Raw genomic sequence first — 24,513 nt, 5'->3', positions numbered from 1 at the left:
TCCGGGTTAGACTCTGAACCTGGACAACCCCTTTAAAAGGGTATTCCCATGTGGAACGTTTGTGGCATATCAATAGGATATGCCATAATTGTCCGATAGGTACAAGCAAGCTCGGGCTGGCCCACAGGGGTACAGGTGAATCCCCGGGTGCGCCCCTGAGCAAGGTGGGCCCTTAGTCTCCCACCCCCTGCACAAGTGCCACATAACACAGTAGACTTACTGCACGTCATACATATATCCAATGTACAGCCCCTCAACCAGCCTATGTTCATATAAAAACGTATGCGTGGCCACCCCTGTTTTCACCATAATGGGACTCTAGGAAATAGCCAGGCAGGTCTATTTTCCGGAGTCCATAGCAGAGAATGGAGAGGATTCTGCGCATGTATGGTGTGCTCACCATTCACTGTGGGCTCACATTCTTGAGATAGGAGACAGGATCTGCATCTAGCAAATATTACTGCGCCTATTGGATATTTATGGCATATCCTATTGATAAGGCTACTTTCACACCTGCGTTTAGGTGCGGATCCGTCTGGTATCTGCACAGACGGATCCGCACCTATAATGCAAACGTTGGTATCCGTTTCAGTACAGATCCGTCTGCATAACTCAAAAAAAAGTCTAAGTGCTGAGCCGTGGAGACTGTTACTTGCCAACCAGGGACACACGATCAGCAGTGGCGGGAAGAGCAACACGGGGACCGCGGGGCCACAAGTTTCACTTCATCAACCGCACAGGGAGCCATACCCAGAAACATGCAAAGTTCAGACAGTGGCTCAGATTCTGCGACCTCGGTTGCGTTACGAACCTCAGCATCTTCTCAAGCACCAGTGGTTTAGCCAGTTCCAGCTTCTCCACAGGTCCAGACTGTGCAACATGTTTACCCTGCACAAGTGCAGTATGTGGAAGGAGATACTGTGTACACCAATGGAGCCATCCGAGCAGCTTATTCCTACAATGCTGAAGCCCAGATATATGCTCCAAGTAGCGGTGCCTCTTATTTCGACTCTCAGGGCAGAGGTGCCCAAGTGACCACCGTGGTCTCCTCTCCCACTGCAATACTCTCCCCACAGTATAGTGGGCATCACCATGGATGGGAGCCAAATCATCTCCAGCTCTGGAGCATACCTGATCCATGGTGGACTGGACAATTCACGCCATAGTTTATCTCACACTTCTCGTTCCTCATCTGCAACGCTTGAAATGGCGCCAAACTGATGCATTCTGAACGGATCCTTATCCATTCAGAATGCATTGGGGCTAAACTGATCCGTTTGGGGCCGCTTGTGAGAGCCTTGAAACGGATCTCACAGGCGGACCCAGAAACGGCAGTGTGAAAGTAGCCTAAGCCATAAAAGTCCTAAATGGGACAATCTTGTAAGGGCGTGATGAGGCTCTTGGCTCTGCTGATTGCCACAGTGGGTCGCAGGGTAAAAAACTGGCAAAATGTTCATGACATGTTGCCCTTAAATGTCCCAAGTTCTTTTTAAGGCCTGATTCAAACATCTGGATTCCGTAGTCCATATTCCAAATGTGTGTCCATCCCAACCACCAGGAGAAAGAGGCTGTCCCACAAAGGGACAAGAACACAACCTATGAGAACAACAAACATCATTGAACATAAGTGAAACCAACATATAAAAGAGACTTACCATGTATGGAAATAGATGCATTCCGAACACTGAGAAACTTTACCCCATAGGGATATAATGCAGCAGAAGATAAGCTCCCATACAGGGTAATGTTTGCTTTTCCTTTGAATGGTTGAGAAGAGGTGCCCACTTGAAGTTCGCCACCATCTGAAATCATTATATAATGAGCCCGGAGATGAACGAATCCTGAATCCTGAAATATTAGTTTACCCCCTAGGAAAAAAGTGAAGAAAAAGTTAAAGAAATTCAAAACTTAAACAACTTTTAGGAACTGTCAAATTATATAGGGCACGGCAAAAAGGCTATGCTGAAAATGTGACGAATGACCTAATGTGAATTACAGAGACATTAGAACTTCAGAACTTGTGTTGCGATTCGAAGGCAGACATTACTGTACTAAGGGGCACTAAAGGGAACATTACTGATACAAGGATCACTAAGGGGACATAACTGTATTAACCACACTATGGGTTACATTACTGATACGAGGAGCATTAAAGGAGCACTAAGGGTTATATTACTGATGCAAGGAGCACTAAGGGGAACAATGCTGTATTAACTAGCACTAAAGAGGGACATTACTGCACTAAAGGGCGCTAAAGAGGGACATTACTGCATTAAAGGGCACTAAGACGGTCATTATTGATGGAATGAACACTAACGGGGATACTACTGTGCTAAGGTATACGTAGTAATAAGAAAATTACTGTAATTAGGGGCATTTAAGGGGGCATTACTGATGTAAGAAGCACTAAAGGGGGCATTATTAATGTAAGGAGTACTAAAGGGGGGCATTACTGATTTAAGGACCACTAAAGGGGGGCATTACTGATTAAGGAGTACTAAAGGGAGGTATTACTGATGTAAGGAGCACTAAAGGGGGGGCATTACTGATGAAAGGTGCACTAAAGGGGGGTATTACTGATATAAGGAGCACTAAAGGGGGGCATTACTGTTGTAAGGAGCACTAAAGGGGGGCATTACTGTTGTAAGGAGCACTAAAGGGGGGCATTACTGTTGTAAGGAGCACTAAAGGGGGGCATTACTGTTGTAAGGAGCACGAAAGGGGGGCATTACTGATGCAAAGGATGCTAAGGGGAACATTACTAAAGCAAGTAAATTGATGTACAGAGTACTAAGAGACAGGCTAGGACTGGCCCACAGGGGTACAGGCGAATCCCCCGGTGGACCCCTGATTAAGGTGGGCCCCTAGTCTCCCACCCCCTGCACAAGTAGAATATAACACAGTAGACTTACTGCACTACATACATATATTCAATATACAGTACAGCACCTCACCCAGCCTACTGTATGTTCATTTGAAAAAACTGGGTAGAATATTTAGGAAACCACCCAGTTTATTATTCTAGACAAGTTCATGTGGCTGAGATGACTTTTAGGTACAGAGGCAGGACAGCTAGTGTTTCCTTTCCCAGGGACCTGCCTTCTCAAAGTGCTGCAAGGACCCCATAATTAATCATCTTCTAGCCTCTTGCTGCTGTGTGAGCAGGTTATATTGGATGTATCCATGTGGTGGGCCCCCAAAATAAATTTTACTGGTGGGCCCTAGACAGCCCAGTCCGACACTGCTAAGGGAGCATTGGTGATGCATGGAATACTATGGTAAGGGGCACTAAGGCGAACATTACTATTGTAAGGGGCTCCAAACAGGGACATAACTAAAAGCAAGTAGCCAAAGATGTCTTTGTGTTATAAGCTGAAGACAGGAGTCATCACTGAAGGAAGTATGGCGGCCTGGGCAAGATGAACAAGAAAAGGGAAAAAGGCAAAAATATAATTATAATAATATTGAGAGTTCCATGACTCCAGTCATGTCAAAAATTGTTAACAGGAGCCAAAATCGGTAGAAGAAGAAAGAGAGAACATGTGGAACATGGACATGTCTGTCTCTATTAATGGGGTTGTTTGAGAGAAAGGCTACTTTCCTACTCGCGTTTTGTGCGGATCCGTTACAAACGGAAATCCAAAACGCCAGTGTGAAAGTAGCCTAAACTTCTCTGACACTTGTCAATACAAGAAACCTTTTAATTTCCAAAAATTGAGAGTAAGGCAAGGGGGTTTGTACAAGAAGGAGCAACACCCACCTAGACAACCCAAATGATCAACGTTTCTGTTGATAATTTTGCAGGATTCAAGCCCAGCCCATAGTAGGTCCCAAACTTACCTTAGAAAGCGCCCGTATGGGTAAGATTGACATAAGCCTCACCCATTTTTAGGCTGAAACCAGTCAAATTTTCAAGGACTGGATCTGAAATTTCAGTAGGAGCCCAACAAATTCAAGATTGCGGTCAACTCTTGAAGACAATTAAGACAATGGTTGGAATGCCCCTTTAAGCAACACAAATATGTGAGCTTAATACGCCTTTAAATTACGCTTTAAATTCTAGGATCTTCTGTATCAATTTGTTTTTTAAATGATAAAAACACCATTATACAATAATCACATGTCTAAAAAATAAGTTTTTAAGCTATTTTAAAAATCTTCTAACTTGCCAAGACTGAGTTGGCTCAGCTGATGGATTGCATTAAGAGGACACGGTCATATATAAATTTACAAGACCCATTACGAAAACAAGGCAAGCAGAAAGACAAGACGTATCAGCGCTAATTCTCCAAACATACACTCTGCGCACTTAACTTAGAATAAATACACAAGGCCGAGGCTTTATAGAGCAGCAGATCCTTCCAGCTCCAGAGGACTTGACCTCGTCTCTAAAAAGCCAAAATGAAAATTTGCCTCCAGCGCTCAGCACTGACCCTTAAATTGTTTGTTACAGCGCTGTGAGAAACCTTGCAATGTCCTACAAGCAACCTCAGATAATTTTGTAAAAAAAAAAATCAATCAACTATTGTTATCGTGGAAGAAAACAAACACAGCTAATGCCGCACAGCAACACAGCGACTTCTAATCCTGATATGTAAAGCTTTATTATACCGATGGCTTTATCTTGTACGTTTTGGTACGTTGTTAGAAAGATTGGATGTGGTCAATTTGTAATGTATTTTTTTTATCTGCAATAGCAGGTGGCTTCTGAATTTAGCAAAATATTTGTGCACATTTTTGCTTATTGCAAGAAGAATATACCATACCTACTATAATACTGCTCCTATGTACAAGAATATAACTACTATAATACTGCTCCTATGTACAAGAATATAACTACTATAATACTGACTCCTATGTACAAGAATATAACTACTATAATACTGCCTCCTATGTACAAGAATATAACTACTATAATACTGCTCCTATGTACAGGAATATAACTACTATAATACTGCCTCCTATGTACAAGAATATAACTACTATAATACTGCTCCTATGTACAGGAATATAACTACTATAATACTGCCTCCTATGTACAAGAATATAACTACTATAATACTGACTCCTATGTACAAGAATATAACTACAATAATACTGCTCCTATGTACAAGAATATAACTACTATAATACTGCCTCCTATGTACAAGCATATAACTACTATAATACTGCTTCTATGTACAAGAATATTACTACTATAATACTGCCTCCTATGTACAAGAATATAACTACTATAATACTGCTCCTATGTACAAGAATATAACTACTATAATACTACCCCTATATACAAGAATATAACTACTATAATACTGCTCCTATGTACAAGAATATAACTACAATAATACTGCTCCTATGTACAAGAATATAACTACTATAATACTGCCTCCTATATACAAGAATATAACTACTATAATACTGCTCCTATGTACAAGAATATAACTACTATAATACTACCCCTATATACAAGAATATAACTACTATAATACTGCCTCCTATGTACAAGACTATAACTACTATAATACTGCCTCCTATGTACAAGAATATAACTACTATAATACTGCTCCTATGTACAAGAATATAACTACTATAATACTGCCTCCTATGTACAAGAATATAACTACTATAATACTGCCTCCTATGTACAAGAATACAACTACTATAATACTGCTCCTATGTACAAGAATATAACTGCTATAATACTGCTACTATGTACAAGAATATAACTACTATAATTCTGCTCCCATGTACAACAATATAACTACTACAATACTGCTTCTATGTACAAGAGTATAACTACTATAATACTGCCTCCTATGTACAAGAATATAACTACTATAATTCTGCTCCTATATACAAGAATATAACTACTATAATACTGCTCCTATGTACAAGAATATAACTACTATAATAATGCTCCTATGTACAAGAATATAACTGCTATAATACTGCTACTATGTACAAGAATATAACTACTATAATTCTGCTCCTATGTACAACAATATAACTACTACAATACTGCTTCTATGTACAAGAATATAACTACTATAATACTGCCCCCTATGTACTAGAATATAACTACTATAATACTGCCTCCTATGTACAAGAATATAACTACTATAATACTGCCTCCTATGTACAAGAATATAACTACTATAATACTGCCTCCTATGTACAAGAATATAACTACTATAATACTGCTCCTATGTACAAGAATATAACTACTATAATACTGCTCCTATGTACAAGAATATAACTACTATAATACTGCTCCCATGTACAAGAATATAACTACTATAATACTGCTCCTATGTACAAGACTATAACTACTATAATACTGCTCCTATGTACAAGAATATAACTACTATAATACTGCCTCCTATGTACAAGAATATAACTACTATAATACTACTCCTATGTACAAGAATATAACTACTATAATACTGCTCCTATGTACAAGAATATAACTACTATAATACTGCTCCTATGTACATAAATATAACTACTATAATACTGCTCCTATGTACAAGAATATAACTACTATAATACTGCCTCCTATGTACAAGAATATAACTACTATAATACTGCTCCTATGTACAAGAATATAACTACTATAATACTGCCTCCTATGTACAAGAATATAACTACTATAATACTGCTCCTATGTACAAGAATATAACTACTATAATACTGCCTCCTATGTACAAGAATATAACTACTATAATACTGCTCCTATGTACAAGAATATAACTACCATAATACTGCTCCTATGTACAAGAATATAACTACTATAATACTGCTCCTATGTACAAGAATATAACTACTATAATACTACCTCCTATGTACAAGAATATAACTACTATAATACTGCTCCTATGTACAAGAATATAACTACTATAATACTGCTCTTATGTACAAGAATATAACTACTATAATACTGCTCCTATGTACAAGAATATAACTACTATAATACTGCCCCCTATGTACTAGAATATAACTACTATAATACTGCTCCTATGTACAAGAATATAACTGCTATAATACTGCTCCTATGTACAAGAATATAACTGCTATAATACTGCCCCCTACGCAGTGAGGAAGCCAGCAATCACCGAGCGTCCTTCCCTCACTGAGCCTGCGCTGAATACTGAACGCCGCGAGATTTACACTGCAGACATGGCCGGCGGGAGGAGAGCAGCGCTGCCTGGCCCTGTCAATCAAGAGAAGAAGGGCGTGAAAATTGGTGGGCAAACAGAGCCTCTGGGAGCAGGTTCAACGCCCCACTCCACCCCTGCTCCTAGAGGCTAATTAGGATATTATAAAAGTTAGTTTTTCTCAATAAAGGCTTTAGGCAGTGAGATGGCACTAATATAGTTATGTTTCGGCATTAGCATTTAGCTTAATTCCCATTTTTCAGGTGACAGAAACCCTTTAATAAATAATGTACATGTGATAAATAAAACAGTGCTAAAAAGTGCAAGTGCTCCCCCAGTGGATAAAAGAAAAAGTGCAAGTGCTGTGTAAATGTGCATCCGAGTGCTTATGTCTGACATGCTTATAGGGATCATGGCATCTGAAGGATTAAAAGTCCACGACCGGCATTCTCGCCAGTCGTGGACATTAGGGCTGGGTGTCTGCTCTTTAAAATAGTAGACACCCGGCGGCCATGGGGCCCGCTGCATCTTCCAGAGGGGAGCCATTTTTAAATGCCCGGCTGCCGATGTAAATGTACTGTCGGCGGTCGAGAAAAGGGTTAGCTTCCATTCCTTCCCACTGAGACTGGGCCACCAAGTGGGAAGAATATGATTAGGCAGGGTGGCCTGGGTATACCTGGTTTATAGCGATTTGTGACAAATTAATTCGGAACGAGTCTAATTTCTTGGCGAATCGGCCAAATAAAATGTTTCGCTCATCTCTAACCTACAACCTATCCACAACATCATAACGTAAACATATTATCAGACCCCCCCTTGATGGATAGGAGACATGAGAACCCTAATTATGTGTCCATTTTACCGTTTTACAGACAAGAATAGGCATTTCTATCATGCGAAGTTCTGAAAATTGTGGATCGCACACGATCGGCATCTGTGTTTTGCCCATCCGCCTGTTGCGGTTGTGTTCATGAGCCCTAACTTACGTTTTTTTTCTGTTGAGGTTTGTATATTTCATATATTGAGCGCTTTCTTTATGTTTGTCTTATGTATACACAATGTATAAAGTACTGGTTCGTGATCCTAGTTTATGTCATTTCTCTCTTTCTTATTCTAGATTTACTCTTCTCCTTCTAATGATCTGAGTTAGGCTTAGATGATTTGAGACACGTCTGTCTCGCTATAACTAGATTATGGATTACAGAGGAAATGTCGGACAATTTAACAGATTCTTAATGGAGAGAAGCAGATTAAATCACGGGAGGCAAGGGGCTGGTTAAGGAAATGTGTCATCTTGCTAAATTAGGTTCCTTCATGAATGGTTAGTTATGATATAGTGTACATTGCTGTGATAAACACTCAGATATGTTCTCTGAATGCGAGATCATTAGAGGACGGGTTGAAGTGTGAAGATGAGAGTCTAGAATAAGTTGGGAGTTAAGACAGCCACAGCTTTCTCTAAGGGGTTTGTACTAAGACAGAAAAGGCAAAGTTTGCCCAAAAGTGAAGCTTCGGGGTTTGGCAACATAAGTGACTCCTCTTGTGTCTATTTTAATGTTATACTGGTTCAGAAAGTGAGTGGAAAATAAATATACATTGTTTATTTTGGCATGTGTAGTACTCCAGACATGGGAGTATCTGCAATTGTTAATGTTTTCTTATGTAATGTTATGTTGTTCTTATGAATTGGCCATTTATTCCAGCAAGAGAAGGTATGGTTGGTAATGATTGGCAGGAACCACCCTGTTTCTCTCCTCTCCTCTTGGTAGGAATGGAATGGTCCTGCTTCCTGCCATGAGGGAGAGTTCCAGTTCAGATAGGGAAGGGAGATGAAGCACATGCCTGTGCTCCTGGGAACCGTATCTAATTCTCCTTGGAGAACAACACTGCAGAAAGATCTCCAGTATTCAGAACACTTCTTCCAGAGAGCATCAGTGTGCCAAGACAGCAGAGTAATCAGTTAAAATACATTTTTACAGACACTGCTGTAGCTGAGGGACTACGGCTTAGACACTCATCACCAAGAATAACCACCAGGCCAGATCAACAGTGGACACCTTTCTCCACAAGTGCCTGCAAGTACTATTAATTTGCCATATAGCCAGCCATCATATATCTGGTGCCAGAAACTGCACTTTGTACATAATACTGTTGGATTTCACAGAGGTTAAATTTTGCACTAAGTGAAAAGAGACTTTTATACGTTTACTTCTGGCCTGATTCTTCCTTTCCACTGGACCAATCCCCAGGGAGCAATGTTCTGAGGGAGTACACTGTGACACAACAGCTCACCAGGTCCACTACCACTATTATCCTCTGCACCAGCAACTCAGGGGTTAGCTGCACATGGACTTACACCAGTAGTGATGGTAGAAGAGCTGCAAGACCACCTTTAAATGTTATGTACACCTTTGGGGGCAATTTTTGTTTATTATTGCATTGTGCTCATTTTGAGCTAAAAATATATTTTTTAATTGGTCTTCATTAAAAAAAATATGGAATCATTTCTTCTGTACATAGCTGAGATGCTCTAGTAGGACCCTTTGGATTTTCTGTCTTTTCTGTCAGTTGGGGAGCTTATGGAGTCTTTATCGCTGCCCTCTGACCTCCTAAACACATATTATAACTCAGTTCTTATCTTACTGATAAGAATGTGGCTTAAATAAGTGTTTATGACCTCTTAATAGTTTAGAGATAAGATTTGTTTGATGACTCGAACAAAGTGAAAGTACCAGTAACACAGCTAGAAAAACAGTTAACCCTGTGTGACAGAATAGCTCAATATTTTTTATGAAGACCAATTGAGAAAATTTTTTTTAGCCAAAAATGAGTAAAAGACAATCATAAAAAAAATTACCTCTGAAGGTGTACATAGCCTTTAAAAAGTTACTTAGTTCTTTGTCATCTCGCATCAAGAATATTAATCATCTAAGAATACTTCATGAAGATGTAGAAATGATTCCTCCAGTTCAAGAAAGAACTTCACATTACCTGGGGAACGAGCAGAACACTTATGTGGTGACCTCCTTTTCCTCTTTTTAGCTGATGATAAACCATTTTCCAGCCACCTCTCCTGCCATCAAAGATGGTTTCTCAGATGACCGATGCACACTGTGCATTTGGCAGCCTAAGATACTTCCTGCTGCCCTGAGACAACACTGCTCACAGTGCTGGCCAATCGAAGTGCCGGACTTGACAAGTAGGAAGTGGCTTGGTCTACCGATGCATAGTGTGTACCAGATAGTCTGAATGTATTGGAGGCCGGTATGGCACCAGTAAATTGTGGTATTTAGCGTTAGATTCCCGTCTTAATGAGATCGCCTTGACGCACGCAGACGGGCGCAAATAATTTTGTACAAAATGTATTTGCCAAGAATCTCACATTTCTAACGCAGCATTAGCATTTTACATTTTCTATAGTGAGTATGGCACGATGGTATTTACTTTGTTATTTGTGTTTCCAGAGTGCTGTTGAATTGTCTGTTTTTTTGCTTTTGTGCTTTCAGCCTTGGCGACGTGCACCTGCGCACTGGGATGTGCTGACCGACTCCCAATTTTATTTTCTTTGCAGTGATATACAGTGAGGCCATCATGGATAGCAGAAGAAGAGCCCAGAAATTACTAAAATTATGAAAAGGAGGTGCCAATGTAAGTGATCTGTTCATTTCCCGCTTAATATGAAGTTTTCTCTTGAACCAGAGGGTCGCTTTAAAAGATTAAAGGGAATAATTTCTACATCTTCATAAAGTATCCTTAGAAGATGATTAACTTTCTTGATGCTTATTCCCTAGTTCATGTGATTTTATTTTTTTCTTAAACCGGAGGGTCACTTTAATACATCCAAAGTCAAGCACAGATACAAGGCCACGTTTCTCATAGTCCAAGCTTTGCATTTGTACTGGGCCCTATAGTCACACCACCATTTTCAACTGTGTTTGCAGATACAGTTTAAAACTGCCCCAGCAACCCCCTCCCCTGTCTTCCTGGTGGGAGGGGGGATGTCTAATGCTCCAACTTTTCTCTGCAAGTTGTACAGTTGTGCAGAGTTTTCAAGTTATCCTCTATCCATAGAATAGAGGGTAAATAACTGATTGGTGGGGGTCTGACCACCGGGACCTTCACCTATCCTGAGAAAGGGATCAGGTGTGGTGGGGGCCCAATATGTTAAAACCGCCCTGTACAGATAGCCCTTGTCCAATAACCAGCTTCGTCCAATGCACAATGGATGGAGCTGTGTAGTTCGAGTGTGACTTCCGGCACAGGAACTACTGCAAAACAGCTGACTGATGCAGGTGCTGGTCACTTGTAAAAGAGTGGACAACCCCTTTAAGTAAAATGTTATTTTGGCATGCCATCAGTCTAGTGGGTATTTTCTTGGAACAAAATAGAGCTCCATTCTCCTTACTTCTGACATACAGTATCACAGTCACAAATGTATAAGGCCATCACCTTTGGTCCATGGATGAGAAGCGGCAGGTTTATCCCATGACATGTGTAGGCTGTTCTAAAGGGCACTACATGAGAGAAGCTGACTCATAGGGGGAGAGATTGAGAAGCACATGAAGTGGGTGTAATCTGAAGTAAGATGGGATACAAAGAGCATAGCAGAGCATAATCTGGTGCAGAGCACCGAAGAGAACAAGAAGAAGTGGCCAAACTACAAAACATAGCGGAAAAAGTATAGGTCCGGTGTGGGGACTTTTGGTCTGGGCATAGTGTAGTAGTAGAGCCTGCTTATGGATTGCATCACTCCCAGATCAGTTAGTTCACTGTAACAGATCAGAGAGCCCGCCAGCCAGCATGATAAGCAACAAAGTAACTGGTGGCTTTTCTTCAGAGGAGTCCAGCAAAAAGCAGGAGGCACCTGAGGCCCCAGTTGTCTGATTAATTGCGACATCAGAAACGGTGTGGTTGTAAATGAGCACAGAGACTATGTTATGTGAAGAACTCCGGCGACTGTTAAAGGAGACACACACCTGGGTACCACAATGTGTACCTGAGAGAGTCTGTTGTTCTAAAACTGTTTCTGGTCAATTACTGTCCTGTTGCTCGCTGTTCTATCAAAAGGTTCATCTGTAACCTGTTATAGACCTGTGCAGTGAAAAAGCATCATAGTTCTGTAAGTCTGGTGTCTAGGACATTTCCTACTTCATGCTTGGTCAGTCCCTCCACACTACACAGGTAAAGAAGGTTATAAATCAGTCAGGGGTGAAATTATCAGGACTGCTTCCTCATTTTGGCCCTTTATCACCCATCGCACTCAATGGAGCATTGGAGCATAGACCTGCAGCTGGTTAACTGGTTGGTTAACTACTGGTCAGCAAATCAGACTTCTCGGTTGGTTGACTATATCATAGGAGGCGGACCATATAAATCAGTGGCTGTTCCACTTTTCTGTCTACATTGCTCAAATGCTTAGTCCTCCCCTGGGTGAAAGCCCTTATTCACCACAGCCTTTTCATTTCCTGAACTCATTTACTACTAAAGGTGATTTCCGCAAGTTCTGCTACTGAATAATCCTCACACCATATATAAATGTTTAAAGGTCAAAGACAGGTCCAAGCAAACTTGTCTAGATCTGTCATTAAACATCTGTAACCAAGAAGATCAAATAAATCTACCTGAAGAATATTAAAATGGAACTTTATTATACTAAGACTTTGGGTTCAACTCACCATCCACATCAATGTTTACATGTATATTCACCAGAGGATGTAGATATTGATTTAAATGGTGATTTTAAACTCGTATAAGGTCTACATGACCATACCGTATCTGACATTTATGACATCTCTGATAAGGCGGTCATGGACATTTGATGCTTGCTGATATGTCCAGTCAAGCTTGTTAGCAACTGTCTACATCTGACACTGATGATCCACCTTGTTCTCCTTACCAACCCCAATGGTCCCATTGTGAAGATATAGGTCTGCCCTCATCTTGATGGTCCCTTATGATGTGTCTCCACAGTGCCCAAGGCAGGCCATCTGAAGACGAGGGCCATTGGAAAAGGTAAGTAGAAGGGGGTTGGGTGACTACTACTATTCAAAGCAAAACATTTGACTTTTTTTTGTTAAACTTTATTTTTTTTCTGAAGTTCTTCATAACCATGATGACCCATCAGGTACCAAGCTGTCAATCATGCCATGTGAACCTTCTGGACAACATGAAGAGGAACACAAATCCAGTTACATCTTTGCAAGACTGTTAAAGGGGTGTTTTTTGACCTGTCGTAAGCATGACATTGGCAACTACATTTCCCTTGAAGCCAGTACACTCTGTGCACTCCTCTGCTGTAGCTGTTTTTTCCTCTGCTCTAGCTGTTCCTCCCACCCATCTAGGTGGTCCTTATCTTATTGGAGACATGCGTATTATATATTATATTCATTGTAAAATGTATGCCGCAGCACAGAGCTATGCAGTTCCGGCTCCTATTTATTTTGCGGAAGCAACAGCAGAAGAGCTAAAAGGCATGCGTACTGGGAGCCGTAGATCCGCTGTTCTAACACTGATGGCCTATCCTAACGTGAACAAAAATGTATGGCAGCACACTATTACACTTGCAAACAATAGAACTAAGGATTAGGGATTATTTTGGATTACAGTGCTACTATACTTACTATACATACAAAATGGAAGTTCTTTGCGCACATTCTTGATCAAACGTGTGTCGGGCCTATCTACCGGTGTCAAGGTGGCTTCTGCAGATGGGTACCTAACACTAACAGAACTGCCTCTCCTGGGCAGTAGATGTTCAGGGTGCCCTGAACATTGTGGGCTTAGGTAGTGTTAGGTACCCTGCGGAAGCCACCTAGATGCCGGTAGATGGGCCCGACACACGTTTGATCAAAATTGTGCGCAAAGAGCGTCCATTTTTTATGTATAGTAGGTATAGTACCAATTTAATAGAATAATCCCTAATCCTTAGTTCTATACTTTGCATGTGTAATGTTGTGCTGCCATACGTTTTTTGTTTGCTTTCTGCATGCTACCTCTATGGATGTGCACCTGTGACTATGGATGTGCAAGTCAAAATTTTCTTGCACTATCCTAACATGAAATATATCCTAACCCCTTTAAATTCTGGAAAACCCTTTAAGTGCTAGATTGAGGGCCCATAGAGGCAGAATATGCAGTTGCTATATGGAATTAAAGACAGGAGGTCTAGTAATGGTTGGTCCAGCTCCCTGGTCTTTGTAGATCTCCTCTTTCCAGAGGGGCTGCATTGTTACTAGTGTTGATCGTGAATATTCTAATCGCAAATTTTTATCGCGAATATTGGCACTTCGAGAATTCGTGAATATCTAGAATATAGTGCTATATCTTTGTAATCGCGAATATTCTAGATTTTTGTTTCATCAGTACCCATGATCCCTCACTGCTTCTTGCTTGTGGGCCAATGAAAAGGCTGCAATAGCTTTGACTTTAGGAGTAGGAGTAGTGTTAATCGTGAATTTTCGTATTACAAATTTTTATCACAAATTTTACGATTGCCATCAAGAAAATAATGACTGGAGATATATATATATGACGAATATTCACCCAAATATTAGCGAAATATCACGAATTCGAATATTGCCCCTGCCGCTCATCATTGATTCTTACCAAGCAAAGAGGCAAGGAAATGGCCCATAGAGAGGTCATGTAGGAGTCAAAGACATCAGGCCCGTCTGTTCTGGGTTGCATATAATGGTGAGCCCATTTTGATCCTTGCTATAGGGCGCCTCTCTACTGTGTACACTACGGTAATATTCTAACATACTTGCGATAACTATTTTACTCTCTGGAAATGCACGCTCCCTGATTTCTGGAGTATGGAAGCAACAAGTCATGCAAACATAAAAATGAGAATCCACCCACACCATCTGCTACTCCTGTAAGCGCATCGCTTCTTATCACGATATCAGTGGATGATTCCCTCGTGTGGACTTTTTAATGTGAACTACTGTACATTTTCTATTCTTCCTTTTAATTGTTATTACTTAAAGGGGTTGTCTCATGACAGACAATGGGGGCATATCGCTAGGATATGCCCCCATTGTCTTATAGGTGTGGGTCCCACCGCTGGAACCCGCACCTATATCGAGAACAGAGCCCCGAAAGTGAAGGAGTGCGCACTTGCGCATGCGCAGCCGCCCTCCATTCATTTTCTATGGGGCCGGCAAAAATAGCCGAGTGCTGGCTTGGCTATTTCTGTCGAGCCCATAGAAGTGAATAGGAGCAGTGGCCGGTCATGCACTGTGCGCTCCCATTTACTTCTATGGGGAGCTGGCTTGGTGGACCGGGGTCCTCCAGCCACCACCTTGCGGGGCTCCATTCTCGATATAGGTGTGGGTCCCAGCGGTGGGACCCGCACCTATAAGACAATGGGAGCGCATCCTAGCGATATGCACCTATTGTCTATGATGAGACACCTCTTATTTAATACTGATGAATACAAATCTTAAATCTCCATTTACTGTACTAAAGGTGATATAGCGGTCAGGTATGTACAAGTTATATTCTTGTACCTAGTAGCAGTATTATAGTAGTTATATTCTTGTACATAGGAGCAGTATTATAGTAGTTATATTCTTGTACATAGGAGCAGTATTATAGTAGTTATATTCTTGTACATAGGAGCAGTATTATAGTAGTTATATTCTTGTACATAGGAGGCAGTATTATAGTAGTTATATTCTTGTACATAGGAGCAGTATTATAGTAGTTATATTCTTGTACATAGGAGCAGTATTATAGTAGTTATATTCTTGTACATAGGAGCAGTATTATCGTAGTTATATTCTTTTACATAGAAGACAGTATTATAGTAGTTATATTCTTGTACATAGGAGCAGTATTATAGTAGTTATATTCTTGTACATAGGAGGCAGTATTATAGTAGTTATATTATTGTACATAGAAGCAGTATTATAGTAGTTATATTCTTGTACATAGGAGGCAGTATTATAGTAGTTCTATTCTTGTACATAGGAGCAGTATTATAGTAGTTATATTCTTGTACATAGGAGGCAGTATTATAGTAGTTATATTCTTGTATATAGGAGCAGTATTATCGTAGATATATTCTTGTACATAGGAGCAGTATTATAGCAGTTATACTCTTGTACATAGGAGCAGTATTATAGCAGTTATATTCTTGTACATAGGAGGCAGTATTCTAGTAGTTATATTCTTGTACATAGGAGCAGTATTATAGTAGTTATATTCTTGTACATAGGAGCAGTATTATAGTAGTTATATTCTTGTACATAGGAGCAGTATTATCGTAGTTATATTCTTGTACATAAAGCAGTATTATAGTAGTTATATTCTTGTACATAGGAGCAGTATTATAGTAGTTATATTCTTGTACATAGGAGCAGTATTATAGTAGTTATATTCTTGTACATAGGAGCAGTATTATCGTAGTTATATTCTTGTACATAGGATCAGTATTATAGTAGTTATATTCTTGTACACTGGAGGCAGTATTATAGTAGTTATAACCTTGTACATAGGAGGCAGTATTAGTTATATTATTATACATAGGAGCAGTATTATAGTAGTTCTATTCTTGTCGATAGGAGGCAATCTTATAGTAGTTATATACCTGTACATAGGAGCATTATTATAGTAGTTATATTCTTGTACATAGTAGGCAGTATTATAGTAGTAGGTATATTCTTGTACATAGGAGACAGTATTATAGTAGTAGGTATATTCTTGTACACAGAAGCAGTATTATAGTAGTTATATTATTATACATAGGACCAGTTTTATAGTAGTTCTATTCTTGTACATAGGAGCAGTATTATAGTAGTTATATTCTTGTACTTCGGAGGCAATATTATAGTAGTTATATTCCTGTACATAGGAGCAGTATTCTAGTATTTATATTTTTGTACATAGGAGCAGTATTATAGTAGTTATATTCTTGTACATAGGAGCAGTATTATAGTAGTTATATTCTTGTACATAGGAGTAGTATTATAGTAGTTATATTCTTGTACATAGGAGACAGTATTATAGTAGTAGGTATATTCTTGTACATAGGAGCAGTATTATAGTAGTTATATTCTTGTACATAGGAGCAGTATTATAGTAGTAATATTCTTGTACATAGGAGCAGTATTATAATAGTTATATTCTGTACATAGGAGGCAGTATTATAGTAGTCATATTCTGTACATAGGAGCAGTATTATAGTAGTTATATTCTTGTACATAGGAGGCAGTATTATAGTAGTTATATTCTTGTACATAGGAAGCAGTATTATAGTAGTTATATTCTTGTACATAGGAAGCAGTATTATAGTAGTTATATTCTTGTACATAGGAGCAGTATTATAGTAATAGGTATATTCTTGTACATGGTAGCAGTATTATAGTAGTTATATTCTTGTACATAGGAGGCAGTATTATAGTAGTTATATTCTTGTACATAGGAGCAGTATTATAGTAGGTCTATTCTTGTACATAGGAGGCAGTATTATAGTAGTTATATTCTTGTACATAGGAGACAGTATTATAGTAGTAGGTATATTCTTGTACATAGGAGCAGTATTATAGTAGTAGGTATATTCTTGTACATGGTAGCAGTATTATAGTAGGTCTATTCTTGTACATAGCAGGCAGTATTATAGTAGTTATATTCTTGTACATAGGAAGCAGTATTATAGTAGTAGATATATTCTTGTACATAGGAGCAGTATTATAGTAGTTATATTCTTGTACATAGGAGCAGTATTATAGTAGTAATATTCTTGTACATAGGAAGCAGTATTATAGTAGTTATATTCTTGTACATAGGAGCAGTATTATAGTAATAGGTATATTCTTGTACATGGTAGCAGTATTATAGTAGTTATATTCTTGTACATAGGAGGCAGTATTATAGTAGTTATATTCTTGTACATAGGAGCAGTATTATAGTAGGTCTATTCTTGTACATAGGAGGCAGTATTATAGTAGTTATATTCTTGTACATAGGAGACAGTATTATAGTAGTAGGTATATTCTTGTACATAGGAGCAGTATTATAGTAGTAGGTATATTCTTGTACATGGTAGCAGTATTATAGTAGGTCTATTCTTGTACATAGGAGGCAGTATTATAGTAGTTATATTCTTGTACATAGGAAGCAGTATTATAGTAGTTATATTCTTGTACATAGGAGCAGTATTATAGTAATAGGTATATTCTTGTACATGGTAGCAGTATTATAGTAGTTATATTCTTGTACATAGGAGGCAGTATTATAGTAGTTATATTCTTGTACATAGGAGCAGTATTATAGTAGGTCTATTCTTGTACATAGGAGGCAGTATTATAGTAGTTATATTCTTGTACATAGGAGACAGTATTATAGTAATAGGTATATTCTTGTACATAGGAGCAGTATTATAGTAGTTATAGTCTTGTACATAGGCGCAGTATTATATTAGTTATATTCTTGTACATAGGAGCAGTATTATAGTAGTTATATTCTTGTACATAGGAGCATTATTATAGTAGTTATATTCTTGTACATAGGATCAGTATTATAGCAGTTATATTCTTGTACATAGGAGCAGTATTATAGTAGTTATATTCTTGTACATAGGAGCAGTATTATAGTTGTTATATTCTTGTACATAGGAGCAGTATTATAGTAGTTACATTCTGGTATGTAGGAGGCCGTATTATAGTAGATAAAAATTGGAGATCCAACTGCAAAAGTTCCAAAGAGATATAAAATCTGTACTTAATAAATTAAAAATGGATAACATCCACCCATAGGGAATTACAGTATAATGCCTATGCATTTTGCAAAGGTTCCTTAAAGGGATTGTCCGGGTTCAGAGCTGAACCCGGACATACCTCCATTTTCACCCAGGCAGCCACCTGACTTAAGCATCGGAGCAGTTCATGCTCCGATGCTCTCCTTTGCCCTGTGCTAAATCGCGCAGGGCAAAGGCATTTTTTGGAGATGACATACCGGGCTCTCCATGGGGCTGCCAGGAAGCCCGATGACGTCACCGGCACTGATGGGCGGGCTTTAGCACTGCCCTAGCCAGTAAAAGGCTAGGGCAGTGCTAAAGCCCACCCATCAGAGCTGGTGACGTCACCGAACACACTGCCGGGCGGAAGCTTCTGCCCGGTAGTGTGTGATTGTAAACAAAAGAGTCGCGCAGGGCAAAGGAGAGCATTGGAGCGCATAAACTGCTCCAATGCTCAAGTCAGGGGGGCTGCCGGGGTGAAATTATGGGTATGTCCGGGTTCAGCTCTGAACCCGGACAACCCCTTTAACCTCCTCCCGACCGCCTAACTCAGGTCGGTCGGTTTGTTCCTCTTGGACGCATCGGCGCGTCATCTCGCGAGACGCGAGATTTTTCTGTGAACACGCACACACAGGAGCGCGCGTTCACAGTATCGGAAGGTAAACGAGCTGATCTACAGCCTGCCAGCGCCGATCATTCGCTGGCAGGCTGTAGATGCGATTTTTTTAACCCCTGAAAGGTATATCAGACGCTGTTTTGTTAACAGCGTCTGATATACCTGCTACCTGGTCCTCTGGTGGTCCCTTTTGCTTGGATCGACCACCAGAGGACACAGGCAGTTCTGTAAAGTAGCACCAATCACCACACTACACTACACCCCCCCTGTCACTTATTAACCCCTTATTAACCCCTGATCACCCCATATTGACTCCCTGATCACCCCCCAGTCATTGATCACCCCCCTGTAAGGCTCCATTTAGACGTCCGTATGTGTTTTGCGGATCCGCGGATCCATGGATCCGCAAAACACGGACACCGTGGATCCGCAAAACACGGACACCGGCAATGTGCTTTCCGCATTTTGCGGATCTGCACATTGCCAGAACTATATAGAAAATGCCTTTTCTTGTCCGCAATTGCGGACAAGAATAGGACATGTTCTAAAGGCTCTACAAAAAATGCAGTGTTCGCCCGATCAGGCCTGATCTTGTGCGCACACTTGCGTTCAGTCCGCCCCACCGCAGTGACAGAATTTTTTTTTTCTGATCACTGCAAAAACACTGTAAAATCGCTGCGGCGCTATAAAGATCACTTTTGAGGGGCATGGCGAGTTCATAGAAGATTTTTTTTTTTGGCACAAGTTAGTGGAAATAGTTTTTTTGTTTTTTTTTCTCACAAAGTCTCATATTCCACTAACTTGTGACAAAAAATAAAATCTCACATGAACTCACCATACCCCTCACGGAATCCAAATGCGTAAAAATTTTTTGACATTTATATTCCAGACTTCTTCTCACGCTTTAGGTCCCCTAAAATGCCAGGGCAGTATAAATACCCCACATGTGAACCCATTTTGAAAAAAAGACACCCCAAGGTATTTCGTGAGGGGCATGGCAAGTTCATGTAAAATTTTATTTTTTTGTGACAAGTTAGTGGAATATGAGACTTTGCAAGAAAAAAATAATAATAATCATTTTCCGCTAACTTGTGCCAAAAAAAAAAAAATATTCTAGGAACTCGCCATGCCCTTCACAGAATACCTTGGGGTGTCTTCTTTCCAAAATGGGGTCACTTGTGGGGTATTTATACTGCCCTGGCATTTTAGGGGCCCTAAAGCGTGAGAAGTAGTTTGGAATCCAAATGCGTAAAAAATGCCCTGTGAAATTCTAAAGATACTCTTTGGAATTTGGGCCCCTTTGTGCACCTAGGCTGCAAAAAAGTGTCACACATGTGGTATCGCCGTACTCAGGAGAAGTAGGCAATGTGTTTTGGGGTGTATTTTTACATATACCCATACTGTGTGTGAGAAATATCTCTGTAAAATGACAACTTTGTATAAAAAAATGGGAAAAGTTGTCTTTTACAGAGATATTTATCTCACCCAGCATGGGTATATGTAAAAATACACCTCAAAACACATTGCCCTACTTCTTCTGAGTACGGCGATACCACATGTGTGACACTTTTTTGCAGCCTAGGTGGGCAAAGGGGCCCAAATTCCAATGAGAATCTTTACGATTTCACAGGGCATTTTTTACGCATTTGGATTCCAAACTACTTATCACTCTTTAGGGCCCCTGAAATGCAAGGGCAGTATAAATACCCCACAAGTGACCCCATCTTAGAAAGAAGACTCCCCAAGGTATTCCGTGAGGGGTATGGTGAGTTCATGTAAAATTTAATTTTTTGTCACAAGTTAGTGGAATATGAGACTTTGTAAGAAAAAAAAAAGAAATTTTTTTTTCGCTAACTTGTGACAAAAAATAAAAACTTCCATGAACTCACTATGCCCATCAGCGAATACCTTAGGGTGTCTACTTTCCGAAATGGGGTCATTTGTGGGGTGTTTCTACTGTCTGGGCATTGTAGAACCTCAGGAAACATGACAGGTGCTCAGAAAGTCAAAGTGCGTAAATTCACATTTTTGCACCATAGTTTGTAAACGCTATAACTTTTACCCAAACCAATAAATAAATATACACTTACAGTAGGTGTTTGTGATATTGTGCTTTTAGCACGACAGCGTCGCGCTGATACTCGGCGACATGGTGCCGAGATCTCGCACTCACTGGAATAGTGACAGCACATCCCAGCAAGCGCGTCATAGAAGCGACGGGAGATCCGACTTGGATTCCCGCCAATTCTACACGTGTGCGGCGTTTGCTATGAATCCTGAGGGGGAAGTCCCCGCCGGATTTTAAATAAAAATCCGGCATGGGTCCCCACCTCCCCCCCCTCCTGAGCCGTACCAGGCTCCCCCCCCTCCTGAGCCGTACCAGGCTGCATGCCCTCAACATGGGGGGGTTGGGTGCTCTGGGGCAGGGGGCGCACTGCGGCCCCCCCACCTCAGAGCACCCTGTCCCCATGTTGATGAGGACAGGGCCCCTTCCCGACAACCCTGGCCGTTGGTTGTCGGGGTATGCGGGCGGGAGGCTTATCGGAATCTGGGAGCCCCCTTTAATAAGGGGGCCCCCAGATACCGGCCCCCCACCCTAAGTGAATGAGTATGGGGTACATCGTACCCCTACCCATTCACCTGCAAGAAAAGTGGTAAAAACACAAATAAACCACACAGTGTATTAAAATATTTTATTTTTCTGCTCCGGAGGCCGCCCCCTGTCTTCTTTATTAGCTCTTTTACCAGGGGGGGCTCTTCTTCTTCCGCTATCCCGACGGGTCTTCTCCGCTATCCGGGGGGTCTTCTCAACTCTCCGGGGTTCTCCTTCTGTCTTCGCCGCTCTCCGTTGTTGACTCGGCGCACCCCGGTTCTTCGTCTCGCGAGATCTCGGATTTTAAATAAAAATTTAGCGAGACGAAGAACCGGGGTTCTCCTTCTGTCTTCGCCGCTCTCCGTTGTTGACTCGGCGCACCCCGGTTCTTCGTCTCGCTAAATTTTTATTTAAAATCCGAGATCTCGCGAGACGAAGAACCGGGGTGCGCCGAGTCAACAACGGAGAGCGGCGAAGACAGAAGGAGAACCCCGGAGAGTTGAGAAGACCCCCCGGATAGCGGAGAAGACCCGTCGGGATAGCGGAAGAAGAAGAGCCCCCCCTGGTAAAAGAGCTAATAAAGAAGACAGGGGGCGGCCTCCGGAGCAGAAAAATAAAATATTTTAATACACTGTGTGGTTTATTTGTGTTTTTACCACTTTTCTTGCAGGTGAATGGGTAGGGGTACGATGTACCCCATACTCATTCACTTAGGGTGGGGGGCCGGTATCTGGGGGCCCCCTTATTAAAGGGGGCTCCCAGATTCCGATAAGCCTCCCGCCCGCATACCCCGACAACCAACGGCCAGGGTTGTCGGGAAGGGGCCCTGTCCTCATCAACATGGGGACAGGGTGCTCTGAGGTGGGGGGGCCGCAGTGCGCCCCCTGCCCCAGAGCACCCAACCCCCCCATGTTGAGGGCATGCAGCCTGGTACGGCTCAGGAGGGGGGGGGGGGGGCGCTCGCTCGTCCCCACTCCCTTCCTGGCTGGCCGGGTAGCGTGCTTTGGATACGGGTCTGGTATGGATTGTAGGGGGACCCCCTACGCCGTTTTTTTCGGCGTAGGGGGGGCTCTCCTTACAACCCATAACAGACCTAAGGGCCCGGTATGCTCCTGAGGGGGGGACCCATGCCGGATTTTTATTTAAAATCCGGCGGGGACTTCCCCCTCAGAATTCATAACAAACGCCGCACACGTGTAGAATTGGCGGGAATCCAAGTCGGATCTCCCGTCGCTTCTATGACGGCTCTGTCTCCATCGCGGCAAGCCAGCTCGGCGCTGGCTCCCGCGATGGGGCTCGTAGGTGCTCAATCTTGCCGAGAAAGAGAGCGAGATTGACACAAAATCGGGTTCACCTACTGTATTGCATTTTTTTTTTTATCAAAGACATGTAGAACAATAAATTTAGCGAAAAAATTATATAGAAATATAGTTATATTTGAAAAATTTTACAACAGAAAGTGAAAAATGTAATTTTTTTGCAAAAATTTTGGTGAATTTCGATTAATATAAAAAAAAGTAAAAGTGTCAGCAGCAATGAAATACCACCAAATGAAAGCTCTATTAGTGAGAAGAAAAGGAGGTAAAATTCATTTGGGTGGTAAGTTGTATGACCGAGCAATAAACCGTGAAAGTAGTGTAGTGCAGAATTGTAAAAAGTGGTCTGGTCATTAATGGGGTTTAAGCTAGGGGAGCTGATGTGGTTAATGAGGTTATCCCATGAATAATGTAAAAAATGAAAATAATCTAGTATATGACAACCTCTTTCTAACAGTGCTAGACCCAGCCCTGTACCTCACATGGATCCAGAGATCTCCCCCATTCATTGATCCAATTGTTCTACTATATTTATTTCAAGCTGGCAGCCTAGGTTTTACATTCTTTCTCAGAGGGCGTGTCCTTTCTGCTGCTACTGGTGGCAGTTGAAGGATGGAACTCAGCACGTGCTTCCATCTCAGTGAGCAGGACAGAGAAATTAGAAAAAGAGCAAACAGCAGGTGGCGCTATACAGATAGATTACAGTGAATAACTAGCTATAATATATTTTTAATTACATAAGTATTCAGATTCAGATGCTGGTTTGAAAACTGTAGAATATTATGCTGTACTGTAACAATGAAAAGGGTTCTCCAGGAATGATTTTAAATGGTTGCCAGCAACCTGTCCTAGTATGTGAGCAAGAAAGGTTGCATCCATTTTCAGAGATGCCTAGGGGAGTGCGGGGGTGGGGCCTCACTGCACACTACACTCTGACACTTGCATATGCTATATATTGGTGAGTGTTCCTGTCAGGCTCCTCAACCATGATGGCATATTGTAGGCAGGATCCCATGACTATCATCTACTGTACAGCAATGTAGTGAGGCCACAGCAGAGCTTCCTAGGGGAGTGAGGTGGTGGTGCTTCTGTACACA

At 41.0% G+C, this 24,513-nt stretch overlaps 1 protein-coding gene across 6 annotated transcripts in view; it reads right to left on the bottom strand.

Moving 5' to 3' along the window:
* Window positions 1-24,513, bottom strand: part of PKHD1 (PKHD1 ciliary IPT domain containing fibrocystin/polyductin) — a 625,550-nt gene that overhangs the window by 330,240 nt on the left and 270,797 nt on the right. For all 6 annotated transcript variants that reach the window (XM_040427208.1, XM_040427210.1, XM_040427212.1 and 3 more), the window contains one exon: window positions 1,656-1,868. In XM_040427208.1, the coding sequence (XP_040283142.1) occupies window positions 1,656-1,868 (213 nt within the window). The remainder of the gene's footprint in view (window positions 1-1,655; window positions 1,869-24,513) is intronic.

Source organism: Bufo bufo, chromosome 4 (assembly GCF_905171765.1).
Source record: "Bufo bufo chromosome 4, aBufBuf1.1, whole genome shotgun sequence".
Taxonomy (NCBI): domain Eukaryota; kingdom Metazoa; phylum Chordata; class Amphibia; order Anura; family Bufonidae; genus Bufo; species Bufo bufo.
This window is presented reverse-complemented; position numbering and strand designations above follow the sequence as displayed.